General features: G+C 39.8%; 1 protein-coding gene across 1 annotated transcript in view; it reads right to left on the reverse strand.

The window, feature by feature from the left end:
* LOC308417502 (uncharacterized protein) overlaps positions 1 to 24,283 on the reverse strand; it is a gene marked incomplete at both ends in the record, with an annotated part of 46,449 nt that overhangs the window by 18,614 nt on the left and 3,552 nt on the right. Inside the window, 7 exons of the mRNA XM_080912896.1 lie at positions 11,235 to 11,338; positions 12,006 to 12,234; positions 14,672 to 14,743; positions 15,250 to 15,321; positions 16,860 to 17,006; positions 18,799 to 18,935; positions 21,333 to 21,442. Of these exons, the coding sequence (XP_080769022.1) occupies positions 11,235 to 11,338; positions 12,006 to 12,234; positions 14,672 to 14,743; positions 15,250 to 15,321; positions 16,860 to 17,006; positions 18,799 to 18,935; positions 21,333 to 21,442 (871 nt within the window). The remainder of the gene's footprint in view (positions 1 to 11,234; positions 11,339 to 12,005; positions 12,235 to 14,671; positions 14,744 to 15,249; positions 15,322 to 16,859; positions 17,007 to 18,798; positions 18,936 to 21,332; positions 21,443 to 24,283) is intronic.

The raw sequence follows: 24,283 nt of genomic DNA on the forward strand, positions 1-24,283 counted from the left end.
CCAGTTCCTACTTTTGCTGAATATGCTTCTAAAATTCTGTAGAGAGGAATGGTGGTAATGACCTGATTGAAAAACAAAACAAAACTTCGACTGTCTTCTTTTCTTAGTGAGTACAAAGCGTCCTCTAACTGCCACCCTGTCTATCACATTCATGTTAGGGGGCATTTGTGTTAGTGTTCAATGGGCTTTTTGTAATGTGATTCCACTATTACAAGTCACCTTGAAACTAGTTGGGGTTTTGACATGGAAAGAATTTGAATGACACATGGTCAGTGCTCTTGTGTCACCTGAATCAGAATGACTTTAGGATCCAGTGACTAAGATGTTTGTGTTGATTCTAACTCACGGCCTTTTCACATGGGACTCTTCATAGAGACTCCGGGGCATAGAAGCAAATGGGCACAGCTTACCTGTCTCCTGTGTTGTCAGACATGCCTGCACAGACATGGCTCCCAGAGCCCCCATTCTCCTCAATACCTAGCACCTCAGTTTAGTTCTTCCTTCTCATAGGTCAGCCTTTAAAAAGCACGATTATTCAAACCCCGTTGAGCACACAGTAATTAAGACAGGTTATGAGGTCATATAACAATTGTCATTACATACTCCTTACGTGGCTTTGGGACATGTTCCTAAGCTGGCTGAGCCTCAGCGTGTGTGTGACAGTAATAGTACCGTCACCTTGCGCTGCAGCAATGGTTACGTCAGACACAGTGCAGAGCCTGATACACAGTGATCCCTTTGCTTCATGCAGGTTTGAAGACTTGTCTACCCAGGTGGCTGGTTTCTCACTGTCTGTGTTAATGCTTCTGAGATAAAGCAGTTTCTCCATCCCCCTGGGACACACATCTCTGATGAAAGAACAGCAATCACACTTTCCCCATGCATTGATAAAACTGTGATTTCTGTCTCCCCCAATCCTGACCTAGGGTGGTTTCCTAGGCCAGTGATCTTGGTCAGGCCACTTGGCCAAACCTTTCACAGCCAAACTAAGGGCATCTGACAGCAAAGATGCCGTGAGAATCAGTGAGACCAGCTAAACTGAAGTCCAACGTCCAGAGGGATTTACAGACTGCCTTTCTCAGTCTCCTCTCTTTGTTTTAGTTGGCTATGTTGTTGAGACAGGGTCTCATGTAGACTGGGTTGACCTTGAACTTCTGATTTTCTTTTCTCAACTTCTACAGCACTGAAATTATGGCAGCTTGCTCTTCCTACTTTTCCCTTAAAAGAACCTGTAGCAGGGAGATACAGATGGTGAGTCACCTTTCCAAATTCATTTGTAGACTAAAGTCATAGTATTTTCAAACTAAAGTCACGGGTTTCAGAAGCTGTTTCCTCCAGCTTCCTGCTTTTACTTTTCTACTTATATATAATATAAAATTATGTAATTTAGTAAAGGTTACATAATACATATTTCTGTAAGACTTTGACCACCATGATGTACATATATTGGAATTCACATTCCCCCCTGAAGTTAATTTCTATTAACAATTTGATATATATTTTCAAGGATATATATATATATATATATATATATATATATATATATGTGTGTGTGTGTGTGTGTGTGTGTGTGTGTGTGTGTGTGTGTGTGAATGTATGTATAATGTATGAGAAATGTGAGAATATTGTCAGAGAATATTGTCACAGAACACTGGGAAAAAAGTATCACAGTCTATATCCTGAAAGAGCCTGTTAAATCCTAAAAGACTGTGGTTAAATCCCAAATGACCATGAACCACCCTGCCTCCTGTAGCTTAACATTTTGAAAATTCTTTTAATTTTGCCAGTCTTGTGGGGTCAACGTTATATCTCATGGTGATTTTGCTTTCATTTTCATGAATTTACGGTCCGATCATGGTGTTTTAATATATCTTAACTTATGCTTTTGTGGATTGCCTTTTGAGTTACTAGATGTTTCATCTTACTGTTTCAAAGAGCCTTTTCTTTATTGTGTCTATTGATTGCCACCTGACTACAGGTTAGTCAATACACTTGCTTTTCCTTTTCACACTTTGGCTTATGCTGCACATTTATTTCATAAGAATATTATTACAGATGTCTCATAGTGACGTGATTCGAAGTTCTCCCTTTTAAGTTTCTCTATTTTAGTCACACTTATCTTTCTCATCTGAAGGTTGAGTTATATTCTTAATTTTTTTTAATGTTTTGATGGATTTTTTTTATCTGATTCTAGACCAACTGAAATTTAGTTTTCAATACAGACTATTGTTGAATCTGAATTTTATCTTTCTAACTGGGCATTAATTTTAAAGAGATCACATTCTAAGCTTTGCCTGAGTTCTCCGGGACGGAATTCTCCTGGGTGTCCTTGTCTTTTCTAACAGAGATCTTCAGCTCTGGAGAGATCTCTCGGTTCCTGGAGCAGTGTTTCTCAACTGTTTGCCCTCCAGAGGGAGGACATTTAGCAAGGTCTGAAAAATTTGGCTGCACTGCTAAGGGAGTGTTACTGGCATCTAGTGGTAGAGATCAGAGATGCCACTCAACACCTTAAAATACACAGCACATATGTCCACCCTCACCCCCACATGCCAATTTTGTCAAACAAGTTAAGAAACCACGGAGACATGGCATTCTGTATATATGAAGATGTACAAAAAACATACAACCTCACTTAAAAATTATACTTGGGGATTTTCCACCTAACATTCTGTCAGTTAGGAGTGACATCTGTCAATAAATCTTCCTGAAATTGTTTGTCATTGGGATCTACTGTTCGTTTTCCAGGTAATAAAAACATTGAACATTGTTATTTTTGGCCCTGGTTTGTGCCTGTAGAGGTCTGAAAAGTTTATACTTGATAAATTCTCGAAAGAGAGCCTACGAAATCAGATCACATCAAGTAGGTTTACAGGTAAACACATGACCTGAACACACACACACATACACAGGAACACAGGCACACAGGCACATGTACGTGTGTGTGTGTGTGTGTGTGTGTGTGTGTGTGTGTGTGTGTGTACACACTCGAGCACACACACACACACACACACACACTATCAAAGTGCAAACGAATATTTAATCAAGAATTTGTTAACTTAAAGAACCTTAGAGTAATGCTTGTTCTGTTACCTTGTAAAATGGAAGTTGTTTGTAGATTTTAATTGTTTAAAAATTTCCCTGTCAGGCTGGAGCAGTTGCCCGGTGGTTAGGAGAGTTTGCTGTTCTTGAAAACCTGAAGCAGGCTACTCTTCACTCCCAAACCCACATGCTCAGCACATGTCACAGATTGAAACTAAAATAAATATATGCATTTATATATATAAAAACGGCCGTGACTACAACTACTTACATGCAGATGGTGTCAAATCAGACAAAGTGCAACATCAATAGCTGGTGGTTTGCAACAGCATCTTGTCATTTGAAACTCCACCTCCGATTCTGGAGCTTACTAAAGTTCCTAATGTGCGGCTGTGATACATTCGAATATCATAGGTACCTTTATTTAGAACTAGTTGCTTTCAACTCATTTGTCCTATGCATGCTGGAAGGCGCGAAATATTTTTATCTGAAAAAGCTGCTTTGTAGAATGCTTATCATGGGAAATATGTTTCCTATGCTCCTCTTCTCTGGTATATCTAAACGTTTTGATCAATTAGAAAACGTTGGTTTCTTTTTGGCACTGCTCTTTTGGACATTTTGAGGTAGGACATCAAATGTTTGGGAATCGTTTTACTCCTGGAGGAGAGCCAGCCTCAGGTGGCTTCCAAAGGTAGGAACACTCTGAGAGCAAATCAGGGCACCACAGACTCTTATGAAGAGGGCCAAGTGCTGGGCGGGGGGGAGGGGTGGTTGCTAGAGTGCCAGGCACCAGTAGTCTTCCTAGCTGGCAAAGAAAGTGCATGTTCAGCTCCGCCTTCACCGTGCCCTGATTTCCCAAGAGATTAAGTTATAGGACTGAGTAATGTTGGAGCTGGGAAAGACTTGGCAGACAGCTAGTTTATTTTACCAGTGAGGAGCCTTGGGCAAAGAAGAGGGAAATCATTTGCTTAAATATTTCTGCCGAGCTTCAGCTTCAAAAAACTGAGGTGAGCAAAGGGAAAGAAAGAGGGGAAGAATAAAAAGGAAGCGAGTAGAGGCTCTTTCATCTAGGTAGGGCTCAGAGACTGATAACCAAAGTCCATTTTCTCATGCCAAGAGCCCTAAGCACTGTGAATATGTACAAATAATGCCTCCTTTCCTGTGTGCTCTGCCCTTTGTTGTGTTGATGCCCCACTAGACCCTCATGTAGAACATATCAGCAGGTTGCCTACCTCACCCTGCTGCTAGCACCACAAACAGCATTCCCAGAATCCCTCTCCAAAGGGTTCTGTCCTGGGTGTTTTGCTATATGGGATGTGCCTGATAGGTTTACACACACAGTGCAGCAAATTCTTAAGCAGATTAACACATACCAGGCAAAATAAAGTAAATCACCATCCCTGCAAACTTTACTAACAATAAATCAGTGATCTCAAAGACTAGAAGGAGGAAACTAGATTCTCCTTTCCCTCTCATTGCTCTTCCAAGCTCCTGGTTATACCTAATGAGGGATGGTTCAATTGGGGCCAGCAATAAGAGAAGATGCTTCATGTTACTAGATTCTCTTTCTCTCTTTCCCCCTCTCTCCCTCTCTCCTTCTCCCTCTCTCATTCTTCCCCTCCGTCCTCCTCTCCTCTTCTCCTCTCCCCTTCCCTCCCCTCCCCTTCCCTTCTCTCCCTTCCCCTCCCCTCCTGTGTACATGTGTAGACCGGACCACATGAACTTTTGTATCGTTTCTTAGGGAGTCATTTACCACCTGATGTTCACCTCCTTCTCCTCCTTCCCCTCCTCCTCCTCCTTTCCTCTTCTTCCTCTTTCTCCCTCACTCCTCTTTTTTCTTCTTGGACACAGAATCTATCTTTGGCCTGGAACTTCATGATTTGGGTGACCAGCAAGTTCCACAGATTTCACCTGTGCCAGCATCCCCCAGGATTATAGTTGCTGGTGTCTTATGTGGATGCTAAGTCTCAAACTCAAGTCCTTGTAGTTAGACAGCAAGTCCTTTACCAACTGAGTTATTGCTTTAACCTCACCACTGAGTTTCTTTAAAAAGAAATCAAATGGCCATCTTAAGGCTAAGTGCAGGGGCATGTATATGTTTGGTACAGACTGAGGCCTCAAGCCATAGGTTCTCCAAAGAAGCCGGAAGAAACAGCAGAGGACAGTGGGATTTAATAAACCTGGCTTTACATACCTTCCCCCAGCTCTAGCTCCTTGATTTTCAGTGTGCTTACCCATAAACTGGTAATAACAACAGCTTTGCAGCATGGTTGTAAAATATGTACAGCATAGTTACTGTTACTGGCTCACAGAAGCTGGTTAATACGTTACCATGCATTGTTATTCTTATCATTAGGAGAAATATCAGTTTGTGAGCTTGGGAGGCAAAGAGACTAAAGGCAAAGCTGCTTCCTCGAAAGTCTACATTGTATTTCAGACCAGCTATGATAAGGAGTCTGGTCAGGTGACTCCAACCTCAGAACATGGTCCGAAGTCATTGTATTTTTTTTCTAAGCTAGGTGCAGCTAAGGCTGCTTGGTTTAGCAAGCATCTTAGTTCTTCACCTTGAAAATCTGTGTGGATGGCTAAGGTTGGCTTCTCAGATCACTTGTATGTGTTGATGGAATCACCCAGTCCAGTGTTGGCTGTATTCCAACACAGCTTTCTGAAGGATTTCAAAGAGACCTGCTATATTTTGCTGTACTGAGGACTGTCTACCTACTACAACTTTCTCAAACATTCCTTAAATGGATGTAAATTTCCCTCAAAGAAAGGTTCATTGCTCTTGCATCCCCTAAGGAATCTTTGTCAGCTCAAGAGCCCTGATTCCTTTTCTCTTCTCCCTCATAGTCAGGTTCAAGATGAAGACAGGCAGATTTCCTACCAATCTCACATAGTGAAAATTAAACAGTTTTTCTCACTCTCTAAAATAGCCCACCATCTCCTTACTGCACTGTCCTTACTGCACCATCTACTTACTGCATTGTCCACTTATATATGCAATTCATTTATATTAAAAATATCTACTGTAATATAATTTTATAACCGTAATTCAGGAATATGCTCACCAGATTTTCATATTTGTAGTCGAGAAACATGTTTTAGAAGTCGTTGTGGTTAGCAGAAAACTTTCAAAGCAAAAATGATGAGAAACTGAAAACAACAAACCTCACAAATAGCCAAAGTGAACAAAACAGCTAGACAGAGATGGTACAGTATAAGATCAAGAGGAAGTACAGGCGCAACCTACCTTGATACCAAGTCTCTCTGCTCCCGAGGGCCTGGCTCAGGAATGGAGTCTTCTATAGTAGAGAGGAAGGAGAGGTAAAGAGGAAGCCAGGCACTGGGTGTGCAGAGCTTCTTTTTAACCACCCACACCATAGCAACCAGCTTCATTCCCTTTAGCTAAAATTCCTATCCACATGCTTTGATTTATGGGTACCATTATGTATGGCTGCCAAGAAAGTTCACTCAGCAGTGTTTAACTTTCATGTGGAGGGTGTTCACCACTGAGGCTACACAGAATTTTAGCTGATCTCTGAATACATTACTTGGTTTTCCATTACTGTGACAAAATGCTTCAGACAGTCAATTCAAAAATAAAAAAGCTCAGGTTTCAGAAGTTTCAGCCACTGGTTGACTTTGTGGTTTCTGAAACAATTGTGAAGTAAAATATTATGGTAGGAATGTGTAAAGGGTTCTCTTACCCTCATGCATCTGGGAAACAGACAGGAAGGTGCTAGCTATCCAGTGTCTCCTTCAGAGGCACAGTTCCTGTGATTTATTCTACCAGGTCCCACTCTTAAAAGGTTCTCTAAAAAATCATTATGTTTAATCTATACACACCAAGAAAACTTTGACTATTTCCATGCTACATTTTGTTTTATATGTACTTTATGCTTATTGTAACTAGTAAGATTTCAATGCATACTACTGAACCTTTAAAAGAATCAAGTACTGACAAAAATATATTCATATAGTTTTATGCCAAAATGTATCTCTTTTTTTTTTTTAAATAAAATTGTAAGAAATAAAAAGGTTCTTTCCCAGTACTGCCACAGGCTGGTAGCCAAGCCTTTTACACAGAGAACTTCAAGGGACATTCAAGATCTAAACTGTAGCAAGGGGTATAGAATTATACAGCACCATATCATATAGCATGACAATTCTTAGTTTCTTCTTGCTGTAATAACAAATTACAACTGTGGTTTCAATCACATACATCTACACGGTGGATGTGGTGATTCTGAAGTCCATGTATCAGAGGGATGTGGTTCCTTTAAGGGAGAATCTAGTTTCTGCCCTTTTCCAGTTTCTTCTCCTTGGAACCAGCTTTCTTTGCCTGGCAGCTAGCCCACAAATCCAACCCCTCCTTCCCCTGTGACTTTCAATTTCAAACTTTCATGATCTTGTCTCCATCTCTTAAGTTTCCTGTGCTTACACTGGACCAATGTAACCTCAAACCTAACCCAACTCAATTCAACCCAACTAAAATAGGGTGAGCTCACCACCTCAAGACCCTTAACTATTAAAAAGGTACCTTTTTCATGTAACATTTTACATGCAAACACAATATGCACCTTCATATATGATATGCATCTACACTCGTGATTGAACATTCACAAAAGAAAGGTACAGAGATTCAAAGGAAATGATGTAGAAAAATATTTTAAAACTGACAGAGGCAGAAATTCCATGTGCAACACACTGATTTCACTTACCAGGATAATCAGTGAAGGTGTTTGCTATAGTGTTCTCCACACAGTTTTGTAGGTTTGGATTGTTTTACAGGAATATGAAAGGCTATTGCATGGAAGAGAAAGAAAACGAACAAGAAAAAATCCACAGGAAAGCTGAAAGCACACACTAGCAGCTAATAAGCACATGACTGAATAGTAGCATACCTGTAATCATCAGAAGTAATGTGATCCCCAAAACTTAGAGAGAACACAATGGCAGAGGGAATGACAGGCTCAGAAAATGAAGTAGGGAACTGATTTTCTTTGATTATATTAGATTTAAGGACAAGCAATTGTATTTAAATTGTCTGCCCTGAGGAAGATCTGGGAAAGGGCTGCTCTGTTAATATTTAGAATGTGTTTATTTATGTTTTTCTGATCATGTTTTACTAAACTCAAACAACCTCCCTTCGATTATTGTTTTCTTTCTTACATCTGTGTGTAAAAGTACACAGAAACTGAAGTAAGTTTGTCTACAGTGTGAGTCTATGGTCTGCCCTGTTCTTTCAGGTCCTCCGATTCCAGGTCCAATGGACAAGATCTGCATGTGTCCACAAAAGTTGACAACTTTTAATTATAAGTTGCTATTACTTTGTAATTAAAAAAATCAGATTGATTCTGTGATGTACTTATAGTTAGAAGGCTAGCATGGCTGCCCTCAGAGAGGCCCAACAAGAAGCTGAGACAAACACAGATACTTACTCCCAACCAATGGACTGAAGTTGGGGATCCCTGAGTTAAGGAAAGGCTGGAAAGGAAGAGGGTGACCCCATAAGAAGACCAGCAATCTCAACTAACCTGGTGCCCAAGATCTCTGAGACACTGGGCCACCAACCAGGCAGCATACACCAGCTGTTATGAGGCCCCCAACACACATACAGCAGAGGACTCCAGGGTCTGAGTTCAGTAGGGAAGATGCACCTAACCCTCAAGAGACTGGAGGCCTTACAGAGTTTAGAGGTCTTGTGAGGCAGCGGGGTGGGGTGAAGACATCCTCTTGGAGACAGAAAAAGATTATTTTATTAATTAAAAAACAGACTAGAGGATAGTCTTTTAATTTTAAAACAATACTTTCAGGCACTCAGATACCAGTATTTCCCTGCTACAGTAACATAAATAAAACTTGGGCTATGTTTTTGTTTATTTATTTATGTTTTATTCTTGCTGTTCTTGTGCCAGCAGGAGGGTTTGGAAGGAAGGTACATTTGCTACTGAGCATGATGATGAAGCTTTAACATTGAGCACTGTTTTAGTTATAACAAGCGATCTGTATGTGCAGTTTAGTTACGAAAAATGAATGTGTTACATTTGTTTTGACTTGCACTTAAAAATGAGCATTTGATACAACTCCTGTTGGGATAACTGTACCTTGTCTAGAAAATAGAAAATAGATTAGATATCATTTATTACCATGGAACACTGAATTCTACTTCAATGATGCTTCAATTTCTGTTGTATATATTTTATCAAATCACATTTTAATGTTTACATGTGAAACCTGCATCTGACAGATGCATGCGGACTTGCCAGCAAGTCATGGAAATGATTCTGGCTTCGACAGACATGATTCTTTTGGAGAGTGCAGCAGGAAGAGATGGCCTTTCTCAGTTTTCTATGTTTGCTCATGACCTGTCACTGGTCCACTTTATTCACTTTCTGTGCAACAACCAGAGTGACCTTTTGAAAGCAGTACAATGAACAGGTCTCCTTCGGAGAGCATCTTTCAGTGCCTTCCCCTTGCTTTTAAGAGGAAGGAAAGCCAGGTAGTAATGGCACATGCCTTTAACCTCAGCACTCGGAGCAGGCCGAACTCCACTTTCAAGGTCAGCTTGGTCTAGTGAATGAGTTTCAGGCTGGCCAGGCAAGGCAGAAAACCCTTTACAGCAAGATACTGGGTTTTTCCTTCCCAGTATCTCCAACCCTGGAGGAGAAACTTACTTATAGGCTTATATAGCTCTGTCTCTTTGCTTATCTAAATAGTTCAGAAAAGCATCACATTTATCTCTTCTTCCCTTTCTTTTAAAAGCATGCTTCTCTTAGCACTCCAGTTCCCTACCCTCCATGCATAACATTTTGAGCTTCCTTACTCTTTTTCTAAAGCTTCTCCTTTTGCCCAAACTCTTGTCTTCTGCCATGTGTCTGACCTCTCTTCCCCTTTTCCTTTAGTTTCCTCTGGATGGAGGTAAGGTTGTATAGCTGGCCTGCACCACAGTTTTTCTTCTCAATGTTATAAAACTGTCCAGGTGCTTCCATCAGAGCCTACTCCTAAGCTCTTTCATTAATGAGACTAAGAATGCACAAAGAGGATCTTGGCTTTGCGTTGTTTGAGTTCACCACTGTCAATGGCTGTTAGCACATGGTATACAACCATACTTCATCGCTCCTGCTAGTGAAGTCATGTGGTTTTAAAGCCTGCTCAAGCACAGTCTGTGCTGCTATACTTGCTAGAACAGTTGAATAATTCCATTTATTTGGGGTAATTTGATGAATTGGGCACATGTTGCATGTGCCAAAGCTACATTGTATTTTTTGAAAAGCTCAGTAAAGTCCCTAAAATTTCCATCTAGTTAATTATTTTTAAAAGTAAAAATGATCAATCTCTTGAATGAGAATACGTACTTAAACTGAATTCTCAAATGTTTTAAAATTGTCATCACATTTTACAAACACTGCAATTACCAATATAATGATACATTATGAATATTTATCGCAGTGGTTGGATGATAGTTAGGTGGCCTCTGAGAAATGTGGTACTGCATATGCAAATACTAATGTTCTGACTTACCTATTTTAAGTTAAACTTTGTGTCGTCTTTTAATAATTCTATGAGGACTGCTAACAGTTTATCTTTAATTATATCATCATAGAAGTTAAAGGACTCTTCCAAGTTCACACCATCCAGGAATAGAAGAGCTGATGATAAAACGTCATGCTACTCTTTTATTTCTACTAATTATAGAATCAAGGTCAGCATTTTAAAAATACAACTACTTTCTGTCTGTCTGTCTTCTGTCTGTCCTGTCTGTCTGAATGTGCATGATGGTGTGTAGGCATGCCCCACACTTGTATGTGTTTGTGTTTGTAAATGGTGGCGTGTGTGAGAGTAGGTAAAATGGTCAGAGCGTGACGTCAGGTGTCCTGCTTTAGCACTCTCTAACTTACTCCCTCCGAACAGGGTCTCAATGAACCAGGAGCCTGCTGGAGGCCAGCAAGCCCAGTTACCCTCCCATCTGTTTCTCACACAATTCTGAGGTGACAGATACAGGCACACTCAGACTTTTATTTAAATTCAAGTCAACATGCATGCACAACCCATGGAGATGTCATCTTCTCAGCCCAAATGTAGCTAGCTTCCATCTTTCTTTTTTCTTCCCTTTTTCCTTCCTTCTACTTCTTTTCTCTCTACATTTTATTTTCTAGTTCTAAACCAGGCTTTGTAGAAGCCGCTTCAAGTACTGCGTGAATACAAACATTATGACCTGAGACTCTTGTTTTCTCGCCGCTGGCTCTAACACCGCTATAGTTAGCCTTCTTAACTTTCCTTTGCTTTAGTCCTTGTCCTATAATAGACAATTTTAATAACAGACAATTTAGTTTTGTGTCTCTGTCCCCTTGCTGGTTTGTAGTAGTAGAATAAGCATCTGGAAAACTTAGTTTTCAATTGTATTCCATATTTCTATCTTCTCTTATGTTAAGGTTTTTTTTGTGTCTTATTTATAATGCCTTCTGGTAAAATTGTGAATTCAGGTAGTCATAACCACACATTGTGTATCCAAATGACTGCCTGGTCAGAGCTTTTCTCTTTAGGCCACATTTCCATGCTTACATTGAATTCTTAAACAAACAAACAATCAAGAGAGTGTATATATGAAGGTCAAATTCATGGCTTTGCGCATGCTACCTACCAGAGCTCCATCCTCCGCTTTTGAGAAAATCCCCTCTTAACAATTCTCTGAACTATGCAATTAGTGGAGAAGTGTTCACTAGATCATCTTGGGTTGGAAAGAAGGCCTGCTCCTGATCATCGTCAGGAGGATAAGGTCCTGACCTTTCAGCTTTAGATTTTCCTTTGAGAAAAGCGTGGTACGAGTCAAATCTCTCCAGGTGGAGTACTGAGTCCCAGTACCACTTTAGCAATAACAAGTGAATGCTGGAGAAAAGCTCACCATGCCCCAGGCCTTTCCCCAAAGCAAATTTCGACTGAACAGAAGAGGGACTGTATTTAGCGATATTCTTTCATCAAACCAATGATTTTACTATATAGTCTTCGCGGGGCATCAAGGCCCCAGACAAAGTCAAAATGGTTCCAGTCTGGAAATAGCTTGAAGTAGCGTAGATTGGTGATTTGGGGAAGAATCCTGGCTACATCTTTAGGAGTTACGAGCGCATCATGTCCACCAGCCCAAATGGCAGTGGGCACCTTCATGGCGGTCAGGTCATACAGGGGAGGGCGACTCTGTGAGAGAGACAAAAGGTGATCATAAAAAGATACTTTCATTAGAAATGTGTGAATTCACATGAATGGAAAGCCTACAAATGAGGATCTGCTGTGAGCATAGCTGTCAGACAGAGAGGGTGGATTTCCCGTGCAATATGTGATTCCTGCCTTCAGGGAGTTTGTAAGAGATATACTTAGGGAAAGATAGCTAAAAAGTCATGGAATCCAGACTTTTAAGGGTGGGGTGGGTTTTGACAGGTGTGGACGTTTGAATGAGAATGGACCTCATAAACACACATATTTGAAAACATGGTCTCTAGATGATGTACCAAGCTCAGAAACTTTGAAACAAAGCTGAGGCATTTTTCAGAGAGCAGTGCTAATGCAGATAAGGTCTGAACTGTGGGGCCACTAAAGATGGGTAAGTTGAAGACCGATCTACCTAACTCAGGACAAACAGTATGGATTCTCTGGAGTAAAGCTCCAGGGATGACTACATTCCCCCCAAATAATAAGAGGAATCTGTGAAGAATCTTAGGGGGATGCCAATAGTATAGGAGCGCTGGGAAGATGAGTAGCTTATGTAAGTGTAGGGCAGGGGAAAGCCCAGAGTACCAGATTATAGAAGTTTAGGACAAGGGGAATGTTTCAAAGAGACACAAAGAACTTCAAAAGGTGATAATAGAAAAGTAAGTTTTCTAATTAAAAGCCACGAGTAACTGTAAGCTGAAAGTGAATAACAGAAAAAGCCCCCAAATAGATTTTTTCCCCCAAAAGTTAGGAAAGAGCTGAGGGGAAAATATGCCGTTTCTATTTCTGTCTTTAAAAACATTGGAATAAATAGCAACAGAATGAAGATTTCAAAACATTGATGAATTGAAGGGAGGTTGGCGAGTTTGCTTATATTTTCTCAAGGATGAAGGCTCTTATAAGGTAAAAACAGTGACTGGAACCAGAAGCACTTTATAGACTCAAAGCAACCCCAACAGAATTCTAATGGCTGTCCTTATGAAAATGCCATAAAACTGTTATGGAAACCAAGCAGCACATAAATAACCAAAACGATTCCAAGCAGAAAAACAATGTTTGAGATACCACAATTTCTGTATCTCAAATGTTAGAGTGGGACAATTTCCTTCCTACTGGGATGCCTCATCCGGCTTGGATATGGGCACACATGCTTAGTCTTACTATATCTTGTCATGCTGAGTTCACTGGATATCAATTGGAGTTCTTCTGTTTTCTGAAATAAAATGGAGGAGCAGTGGGCCTGAGGAAGAGGGAGGGGGATGGAGAGAGGAGGCTACGGTTGAAATGTACTGAATGAATAAAATAATATAAAAAACTTTAAAAAATAGTTCGTGCTAAATTTACAAAGGACCTGGGTTTACAGCACCCAGATGGGAACTTCCAAGTGTTTGTAATTCAGTTCCCAGGAATCAAATACCCTCTTTTGACCTCCACTGTTCACAGTTAGAAGTTACACTCATGGTATACATATCATGGTGGCAATATATATATTACATAAAATATATGATATGTGTGTGTGTGTCAAACAAAGATAAATAATTAAAACATCATGTAAGAGAATTATTTTGTCAATATTATTACACACTTATCAAGTACTAAGTATATGATTCTATATGTATATTTGATTGCATTTTTCTTGTTTGTTACAATAAAATATTTTAGAAAGTTAAGAAAGAAACATAGACATGAAGAGCATTTAATACAACAGAAGACCAAGAAATTAAAGACACAGTTAAAAGGGTGTAAAACCCATGCACTGGAGAAAAGACAAGCTTTGTAACAAATGGTGCTGTGGAAACTGGAGGCTGTGACATTTAAAAATGAAAGAAAAACTCAGTGGCTTAAACTGTAGAAAATGTCAATTCAAAATTTAAGTTCAATGTGATTATTTAACATTTAGAAGTCCAGTTCCAATCCAAAGAAGAGAAACTCGACTAAGGGCGCAGAAAAAGCCCGTGATAAACGAGTCTACAACTCTATGCTTGTTTCTGTCACAACTTCGTATTTATTTAACCAGGTGTGAGTAAAGATTGTAGTGAAACAATTACCATCATTATTCAACCTTCTTTTTAATTTCTTTTTAAAAACCTTTCTGTACCATTGGTTATTTCTTACTGTAATTTGAAATAAAGATGCAAGAGTAACAGTTATGTAAAGCTAATATAAGTGCTAAAAATTGAGACAAACAGAATGTTTATATATCTATCTAACACCTCTAGGTAGAGTGAATGCAAGTGATTTATCCTCCTTTGTGTCTGTTCCTTCATTTCTAAAATGTCTGCGAATTACAAAGATTCATAATCATAATAAAAAACTCTATCGGTACAAACGTCAGAAGTTGTCAGATAAGAATGTTTCCACTCAGCTAATTTCTCATCAAAACTCCTCCAAAGCCCACACTGCGGTTGATCTCTGAGTGTCTCACCTTGTTGTAGTGATTCATATTTTCAGCCTCACTCCCCCAGTCGTAAGCTGTGAATTCATCAGATTGGTAAAGCTGAAATCAATGTTTTAGAGAGAGAATGTTAGTGTAGGAATCGTGAGAATGACAGCAAGTCATAGAGGAAATATCAGGTGTGGAGGGAAAAGGGTGCTGGGTTCCTGGAAGGAAACCAATGTCTCATCAATGTGGGGAATGCTGTCCAACACAGAAAGATGAAGATTGTTTTTCTGGACTTGAAGGAAGAACCTCACAGACAAGTAAGCCTGGTTAGAAAGTCAAACACCTCTTCCTTGGAGGAAGCCTCACCGTACCCTTTACTTCACCTGAGGGCATATTTTACCAGCTCTCCCTTAAAATGGGACTGATTTGTGCCACACACTTGTCTACCTCAAAACTCTTTCTCTTGAAGTGCAGAAAAATCAAAGCCTGAAGAGGCAGTAAGGACAACTCGGAGATGATGCGCTCATCTTTCAGAAACAGGCTTGTTGAGAGGGTGGGTTATGACCTTTTGCATTCACTGAGACAAGTACAGGGCTGACTTTCTGTGACAAAGATGGTACCTGTTTTATGTGCAGAATGTTCTGGATTGACGATCCAGTGGGAGCATGCGACATGTACACATCCAGCCGACTCTGGGAAGATAAAAGCAGTCGTCTAAGAAAATGAACTACATCTCTCAGAAACAGAACAAGTAAAAGTCCATAACAAAGACCGGTGCTTTGCTAAGGGCATCAAAACCTGCTCTATGAATATGTGTGTATGTGAGGCATTCGATGTGAGTAGACTCAGGGCCATTCGGTGATGCGTTTCCTGAAGATAAAAATCTACACTAAGTCTGAATCTTGGTGCAGAGGAAAACAACCAGCAGAAGGGCTGTGTGCAAACACAGGGACTGTGTATTCAGGTACAGGGTTGGTGTGTGCGAAGCCGGCATGTAGGCTGCCAAAGAGAGACTTCAGGTCTTCGTGTTGCTATTTATCATCTTTAGACCTTTGCTCAATTTTTTTAAACAAATTTGAGGTTTACATTTTTTGATCTACAAAATAAACATATTAGCCTAGTAGATGTGGCAGGGCGCACCTCTAATCCTAGCACTAGGGTTAGGAACAAAAGCAAAGGAATCCTGAGTTCAAGGCCATCTACGCTACAGTGTGAGACTATGTTTCAGAAAACCACAAAAATAAGTAAGCAAGTAAGTAAGTAAATAAATTCACTATAACCCACTCTCTTAACCTGTTAGGTTCTTGTGGTAAGATAGCATACTGTAGGAGTGTAAGAATAAAATAGGAAATCAGTTTCTTTGAAAGACTATTTTAATCTTCATGGAGATCACAGGGGTAAAAATAATGGGGGTCAAGTAATACTCATACTTGTACTTTAGATTTTAATGGCTCATGTTTGGGGAACTCATTAAATGTCTTAACATCTGAACAAGTTAACTTCTTGATCAGTTCCTCATGGGTGTAACCTGTGAAAGCACAGGGGAAAAGATAGGGTGGTGAACGGCTCCTTTGGAATTGGGTTTCTGTTAACTGTGGTGTATTCTTTCTAATTTGTAATTGGCAATTTTTCAGGGGAATCTAGCAGGGGGAGCTATGCAGCCATTCTACTCCTCCAAATGCAACTTCCTTCTCCTTGTATTCTCAACAGGAAATGAGTTCCTAATAAAACAGAAGTGCAATTTCTTCCTAAGTGGGGGATTCCATTTCCTTCCCTTCTGTACTAATCTTTCCACATTAAGCAATGGATTTTATTCAAATTCAGATGCACATATTAATGTAGTAAATGTACCACTTACTCAAATGTCTCCTTTCCTAGAATTTTATTTTTTAATTAATATTCCAAAATGAAGTAAACTGAAATTTCTGTAAGTTGTGCTGCTGCTTGCAAACATGTGAGAATTAACACCCATTAGGGAGCATTCAGTCTCCTAACTTTGACAGAGGATGGAGCCTTTTCTTCTCCAGTCTGATGCTCATGGTCTGTTGAGATACCTCATCCTTCATGCACATCAAATACCTGCCTTTAAAGGCTTGCAACACCTATGCATTTGTATAGTACATATACTATATTTCTCTATATATTTATATAATATAAGAGATTTAACAGAAATCAAAGGAAACCTAGAAATTCTTCAAGAATAAAATGCACATATAGTTATTATACATACCATATTCATATTTTTTTTGTTGAACCCAGCCCACAAGGACATAAATTCACTACAGAGTGGTCGGAGAAGCTTTTTCTTGCAGACTGTGATATAAGATTTCTTTGCTTTCTTATCTTCTAAAAAGAAACCTTTGGTACCAAACATAAGCTGTGAAGAAAAAGGAAAAAAATATAACTTTTAAAGATGTCTCCTTAAGTACCGTGTATTTCCTTCACTTTAAGAGAGAACCAATTTAGGAGTTTATTTTAGTTTGCACGTATTTTCCTTAGCTGAGGAGCAGTAAGCATCTGTTTCCAAATACAGAAGGTCATACATTGTGACCCCAAGTTTACTTCTCCAAAGTACAGGGGGCTCCACTATGGAGAAGCAGTATGTCTGAACAGAGATTGCCACATTCTCCCTCTGTAGTAAAAAAGATGAAAGATGTTTTCCCTTTAAGATGAAATGCTACACTGAACAGAAAGGAAACCTGGGTTCTATCTGTATTTCTTATGTCCACAGTGGCTGTGTGCTTCTGTCCTAAACTAATCACTCTTCATGGCCCGAAGTAGAGAATAAAATACCAAAGAGAAGTTAGTCCTGGACATCAAATCCATGATGACATGGCAAGGACAGCATGTTAGAATATCTAGGGCTTGTGAGTGGGAGCTTGGGCAGATCGTTGGTGGAGTCCAGGAACTGTAAAGAAAGCCAGTGGTGAGTAAATCAAAGAGCTAGGTCTTAAGGAGGCAGGACACTTTCCACATAAAAGAATGCACACAGTGACGAGACAGAAGCGTTATTGGGTTAACATCCGATATTTGAAAAAAGAGCAACCCATTTTTACAAAGCTGATGTCTTTATAGATGGATGTGTCTATTCCAAATTTTGTTTAGGAAACTCATTTGATCTGCTGAATGCATGGCAGAGGAGTTAGAAACAGGATGATTACTGTAGGTTCAATGATTGTAGTGCTAATTTACTGGGGTTCTCAAAAGACCACAAGAGAAAGAAAAATAAAGAAGAATGAAAGAACAAAGGAAAGAAAGAAGGAAGGAGGGAAGGAAGGCAGGCAGATAAACAGACACAAGAAACAAATTAATACAATCAACCCTGCCCAGATGTAGATAGAAGTCAAAGCTAACCGATAACAACATATTTTGAAATAGATAGTTGTTACATTACCTCTGATCAAAGTAAACAAGGCAATGAGACCTGTGTGTAACCTGTCATTTGGCTATAGGAAAATATCTTCCTTGTGTGGCTCACTAATATTTCCTTTCATTCCCTCAACTCTTTCACAGAGCAGGGCCTTGTCTTCTTTTTATAAGAATTATTGTGATTGTCTGGGCTCATTTCTGTACAAAGTCATTCCATACTCACAGGAAAATAGTAATAAGTTATTCATGTTATGCTTCAAGATATGCTATTTGCTGCTACACAAAACTGAAACCAATGGAAGATAAAACCAAAAACAACTCTTGGGTAAAAAGAATTCTAAATCCACAATTGTTTAATGTACTTTAACAGAGTAAACTCTGATAGGGATAAGATGTAAATTAGTGAGGGTTTTCTAATGTGAAACCAAGAGCGTACTTATTCATGAATTCATGATCATATGTAATTTGAAGAATGCCTTGTGAGCTCATTGACTTGTCCAACTAAACAGACCATTAAAATGCATGAGTAAATAATATACTGGCAAAGAACTCACCTCAGCTCAAGTCTACACATGCCCCTCTGTAAGTGACTGAACTTAGTAAATTTCATATAATACCTCAAGTTGCTACGACACAGATATACACACATGTACACACATTCATGTACACCCTCATGGACTCTGATTTCTATGGATTTTATCTAAAATTCCTGTTTCTATCTTACACAGATTAAAAAATAATGAGGATTTATAACACAAGATGAGATCCTGAGATAAGATTTGGCAAAGCAAGGATCCTACCTTGATTATGGATTTTGGAAGTAGGAAAAAACTGCTAAAAATGCTTGTGGGATATCTGAACGAGATCACAGGTCCCAAGGCAAAATTCATTTTGATTCTTTGTGCCAGTTCAGGCATGGTAGAAAAGGCTACAAACCCTGGGAGAATAGGAGACAAGACAATCTCGTAAAAATTTGATATGCGTATGCAAAATTTTAATCAATGGGAGCAGATGAATTTCTGCATCATTGCACTTCAGTTTTCTACTGCAGAGATTGAGGGGAGGAATTGGAAAGATGTTCTCTGAGATGTTCTTCCAAGTCTATCATTTTCTCTATACCATTGCTGGACAACTTAACTCTTTAAGAGGAAATGGTAGAAGCTGACTGGTGAGGAATGATCTGGTAAAGCAGCTGCTGCTTGGTGAACTGTAGAAACCTTATTTCCTGAGCATGCAAGCATGCCGCTCACCCACAATTCCAAGATGCTTGGTGAGTCACCATCCTTCTAGAAGTAAACAGTCAGTTCACAAGACCCAAACAAAGCAGTTCTTTCTACGGCTGTTTTCAAGTATTCCACAAGTTTTCTTGTATATTATGGAGTAATATTTCATAGTTAGGGTCCTTGGTGCCTTCCTGGATATTCAGACCCTATCCACATGGTTTCTAGCTTCCCAAAGTGAAGCTGTTGTTCGTGGATCCACAGTAATACCAGAAAGGCTTAGGTGGTTCCATTTGTGCTCTCTTGCTCTAGCCCCCTCCCTCTTCCCTTCCCTTTACCCCTCCCCCTCCCCTTCCCCCCCTTTCTCTCCAGCAGCAGCATGGTTCCATTTATACCTAAGGATGGGGATCAGCATTGCACCTGAGGAAGATAGAGTGGGTATCTGGGTAGTTTACTTTCCCAAGATGCACTGTTTGGTCTCTGCTGGAGACACACTCACAAACATACATGGAAATACTTACTGAACTGTTAACACTGTTTAGATCATGCAAATTAACTGAGGAACTGATTCTACCAGGTAGACAACTCGTCTTCAGAGGATGTTGAGAAATGTGTGGGAATGAGTGTTTTGGTTGTCACGACAGTGTGTACACCTTATGGACATGGACATGCTAAAGTCAGGGTTAGTAAACAACCTCCAAACAATGAACCCTTCCCCCCATTTAAAAAAGTTCCTGCACCAAAAGCAAGAAGCCTTTAACTAAGCGTGTTCACAACAAGTTATAACAAGATGGTCTCATCTCTTCATTTCTCTTTGAATATCTGTAGGAACGTAAGTCCTGTCCACCTACCCAGACATAAGTCACGGCTCCTTCTCCCTTTGTTTTGCCTCCCCAGTGTCTCTGCTTCCCACTGCTGGGGTCTAACCAATCTGCTCTGAATCTATATTCTTCATCAGTGGGGCAGTTTGGGAGATCAAAGGAAAAGTACTGAACACAGACCCCCAAACATAGCAAATGTTCAGAAAGTACTGGATCTGATATAATTATGATGTAATTGGCTTCCTTTGGTTCTCTTTTGGGTATGTTGATAATCTTTTTATCTGTGTTCTCTTCTGCTTACTTTCTGTCCCAGGCTTGTAAAATGCCTATAAGCATACAGAATGGGCCAGCATCTCTTTTTGGGGATTCATAGCAATAGCAATAATTGATATACTAACGCAATATGAAACTATAAGACTCATATTTTCTTACTGGTTTACCTAACATAAAATATCACAGTGTAGCATGACTAGGTCTCCTAAAGACACTTCAGGAAGATAAGCAATGAATTCAAAAGTCTGTCTTTATTTATTCATCTGTATTTTTTTTTTAAAACTTCTACTTGGAACAAGAGCTTTGATTTCTTCTCAAAATGTCTGTGGAAAGCTAGGGGTGGGTGTGTGACTCAGTTACCGCTGAACCCTTGCCTGGGATGTCTGAGTCCCTGGATTCTGGGCCCAGTGTCACAGATAAGAAACAACCAGGAAATCATAGTATGGACACTTGAAAATAGAGAACAAGTTAAACTGTTTTTAATTTTTATTGATCTAAAAGCTACTTTGTAAATGTTAAGTCAGGCCATAAGACTGGTTGATTTATTAGAGCAGGCCTTGGTGTTTCAACTCACAAACAGATGTGACCAATGAGTTCCTATCTGCTCAGTTTACATTTGAGCCTCTCCCCTTTAATTTATTTAAGTTGCACCCTGGTTGTGGGGCAGGTGTGACGGACAGGACTTCTAATCTTTTTCTGATTTGTCCTTTTGCCTTAGGCTTTGTCCTCTCAGCTTAAAAGGGCACCTGGAAACCTTATCTTTAGAATTATCTCACTGAATGTTGGACATAAACTACTTCTGGAAACTTATGTCACCATGACATATGTGTCTGTGACCCAAAACAAGGGTTGGGTTGGTCCTTTATACTCATAGCCCCTGGACTACAGGTACCCAAATACACAGAATAGGAAGGTGTTTCTTAGCACAGGACAGAGAATGAAGGGCATTCATTATAAATAACTATCAATTACTTCTATCCAAATTTAAATGTCTGACAATGTTCACCCTTGTAAACATACCTATTGTAGTGCCGAGTGAATGTCCAATGAAGTATAACTTCTCTTGCCCTGTTTTATTCACAATAAAGTCTACTATCCCGGGGAGGTCGTATTTGGCCATTTCATCAAAGCTGCAAAATAAAACAATGTATGAATACATACAATTACATTTTTAAAGTGCATGCTGACAGGAGCCTCATATAGCTGTCTCCCGAGAGGCCCTTCCAGAGCCTGACAAATATAGAGGTGGATGCTCTCGGCCAACCATTGGACTGAGAACTGGGTCCCCAATGAAGGAGTTAGAGAAAGGACTGAAGGAGCTGAAGGGATTTGCAATCCCATAGGAAAAAACAATATCAACCATCCAGACCCTTCACAGCTCCCAGAGAGTAAACCAAACAGTACACATGGAGGGACCCATGGCTCCAGCTGCATATGTAGCTGACCGTATCAGCATCAGAGGGAAGAATGGCCGTTGGTCTTGTGAAAGCTTGATGCCCCAGTGTAGGAGAATGCCAGGGCAGGGAGAAGAGAGGGAGTGGGTGGGTGGGTGGGGGAACACCCCCATAAAGGCAGGGATAGGGGACATGGGATAGGGGAATGCAGTAGGGGGAACCAGGAAAGTGGCTAACATTTGAAATATAAGTAAAGAGCATATATATATATATATATATATATATATAAATTCAGGCACTTGCTTGATTCTTTTTCGTGTAGAAACTCTACACCATCCTCTTATTTGGAGTGTATATTATTAAACACCCAGTGAAGACAATTGCAACTTTGTATGCGTTTATTCTCTACTTCCTGACAGCAGCAAAGGCTGCAGGGCTAAGCATATCCTCTTGCCTTCTCCCTCCTCACACTCCCCTTTGTCCCTTTCTTGTTATCATTCTCCTTTGTACTTATGGTAGACCCGTGGCATTGATGACTGTAATTCAATACCCATATCTGTTGACATTTGCTAGCTGAGTAACAAAGAAGTTGTTTAGATGTCCACTTGAGGAAAAAACTGCAATGGGGCTTAGATTGTGTGGGAAAAAAAGATGACGCTTAGGTACTTAGCCTGATGTTCTCTCTCTTTCTCTTTCTGTCTGTCTTTGTCTCTGTCTCTCTGTCTCTGTCTCTGTCTCTGTCTCCGTCTGTCTGTCTGTCTGTCTGTCTGTCTGTCTGTCTCTCTCCCTCTCTCTCTCTCTCTCTCTCTGTGTGTGTGTGTATGTGTGTGTGTATTCTATATCCTATAATACCAATATTGAAATTAGAACAAAAAGTCCTTATTATATTCAGTAGGATTAAGTACCCTTAAAACTTATAAAATTCATATAGGAGGAGATCAAGAAACTCATTTGACAAAATGTGAGAGAATTGTGGTAGTACCTCGCAGGAAAATAGCTCCAAGCTTCTTCCCAAAGATTAGAGATACAGTATGTATCCCTAATTGTTCAGTCATTTCGTTTTAACAAAGACCTAACTATGACCAGTCTGGAATTCACAATATAACACAGGTTAGCCTCTAACTCATGGAAATCCATCTTCCTCCCCAGTACTAACATTGAAAGTATGGGTAACTACACTGAAACTAATAGAACAGAAAGTGGGGAAGATCTTAGAACACATAGGCTCCGGGAAAATTTTCCTGAACAGAACAACAGTGGCTTGTGCTCTAAGATCAAGAATCGACAAATGGGACCTCATAAAATTGCAAAGCTTCTGTAAGGCAAAGGACACTGTCAAAAATAAAAATCAGCAACCAACAGATTGGGAAAATATCTTTACCAATCCTACATCTGATAGAGGGCTAGTATCCAATATATACAAAGAACTCAAGAAATTAGACTCTAGAAAATCAAATAATCCTATTTAAAAATGGGGTGCAGAGCTAAACAAAGAATTCTCAAATGAAGAATATTGAATGGCTCAGAAGCACCTAAAAAATGTCAACATCCCTAGTTGTCAGCCAAATGCAACTCAAAACAACCCTGAGATTTCATCTCACACCAATTAGAATGGCTAAGATGAAAAACTCAGGTGACAGCAGATGTTGGTGTGGATGTGGAGAAGGAGGAACACTCCTCCACTGCTTGAGAGACTGTAAACTGGTACAACCACTCTGGAAATCAGTTCCTCAGAAAACTGAACATAGGACCCAGCTATACCACTCCTGGGCATATACCCAAAAGAAGCTCCAACATCTAACAAGGACACATGCACAAACATGTTCATAGTCTTATTTATAGTAGCCAGAAGTTGAAAAAAACTCAGATGTTCTTCAACAGAGTAATGGATACAGAAATTGTGGTACATATACACAATGGAGTACTATTCAGCTATCAAAAGCAATGACTTCATAAAATTTCTAGGCAAATGGATGGAACTTGAATCTATCATCTTGAGTGAAGTAACCCAGTCACAAAAGAACACTCATAGTGTTTACTCACTTATAAGTGGATACTAGCTCAAAAAGCTTGGAATACTCAAGGAATCTTCCACAGAACTTATGAAGCTCAAAGAGAAGGAAGGACAGAAAGTAGATGCCTTTCAGTCTTTCTTTGAAGGAAGAACAAAATGTTCATGTCAGGAAATAAAGAGAAAAATAGAGGAGCAGGGATTGCTGAAAGGGTCTGCAACTCCATAGGAAGAACAAAATGATCAACTATTCAAATCCACTACATCTCCTGGGGACTAAAACACCAACCAATGAATTTGCATAGAAAGACCCATGGTCTGAGGTACATATGCAACAGAGGATGGCATTTTCTGACATCAATGGGAGGAGAGGTCTTTGGTCCAGTGAAGACTTGTTTTTCCAGTGTAGGTGAACACCAAGGTGCTGAGGTGGGAGTGGGTGGTTGGGAGAAGGAGCACCTTCATGAAGGCAATGGGAGGGGGAGGGAGATAGGATTGAGAGAAAGGGATAACATCTAAAATGTAAACGCAGAGAGTTTTCAATAATTTTTTTTGGGGGGGGAAGG

The sequence above is a fragment of the Micromys minutus genome (genome assembly GCF_963924665.1).
Source record: "Micromys minutus genome assembly, chromosome: 2".
NCBI classification, from domain to species: domain Eukaryota; kingdom Metazoa; phylum Chordata; class Mammalia; order Rodentia; family Muridae; genus Micromys; species Micromys minutus.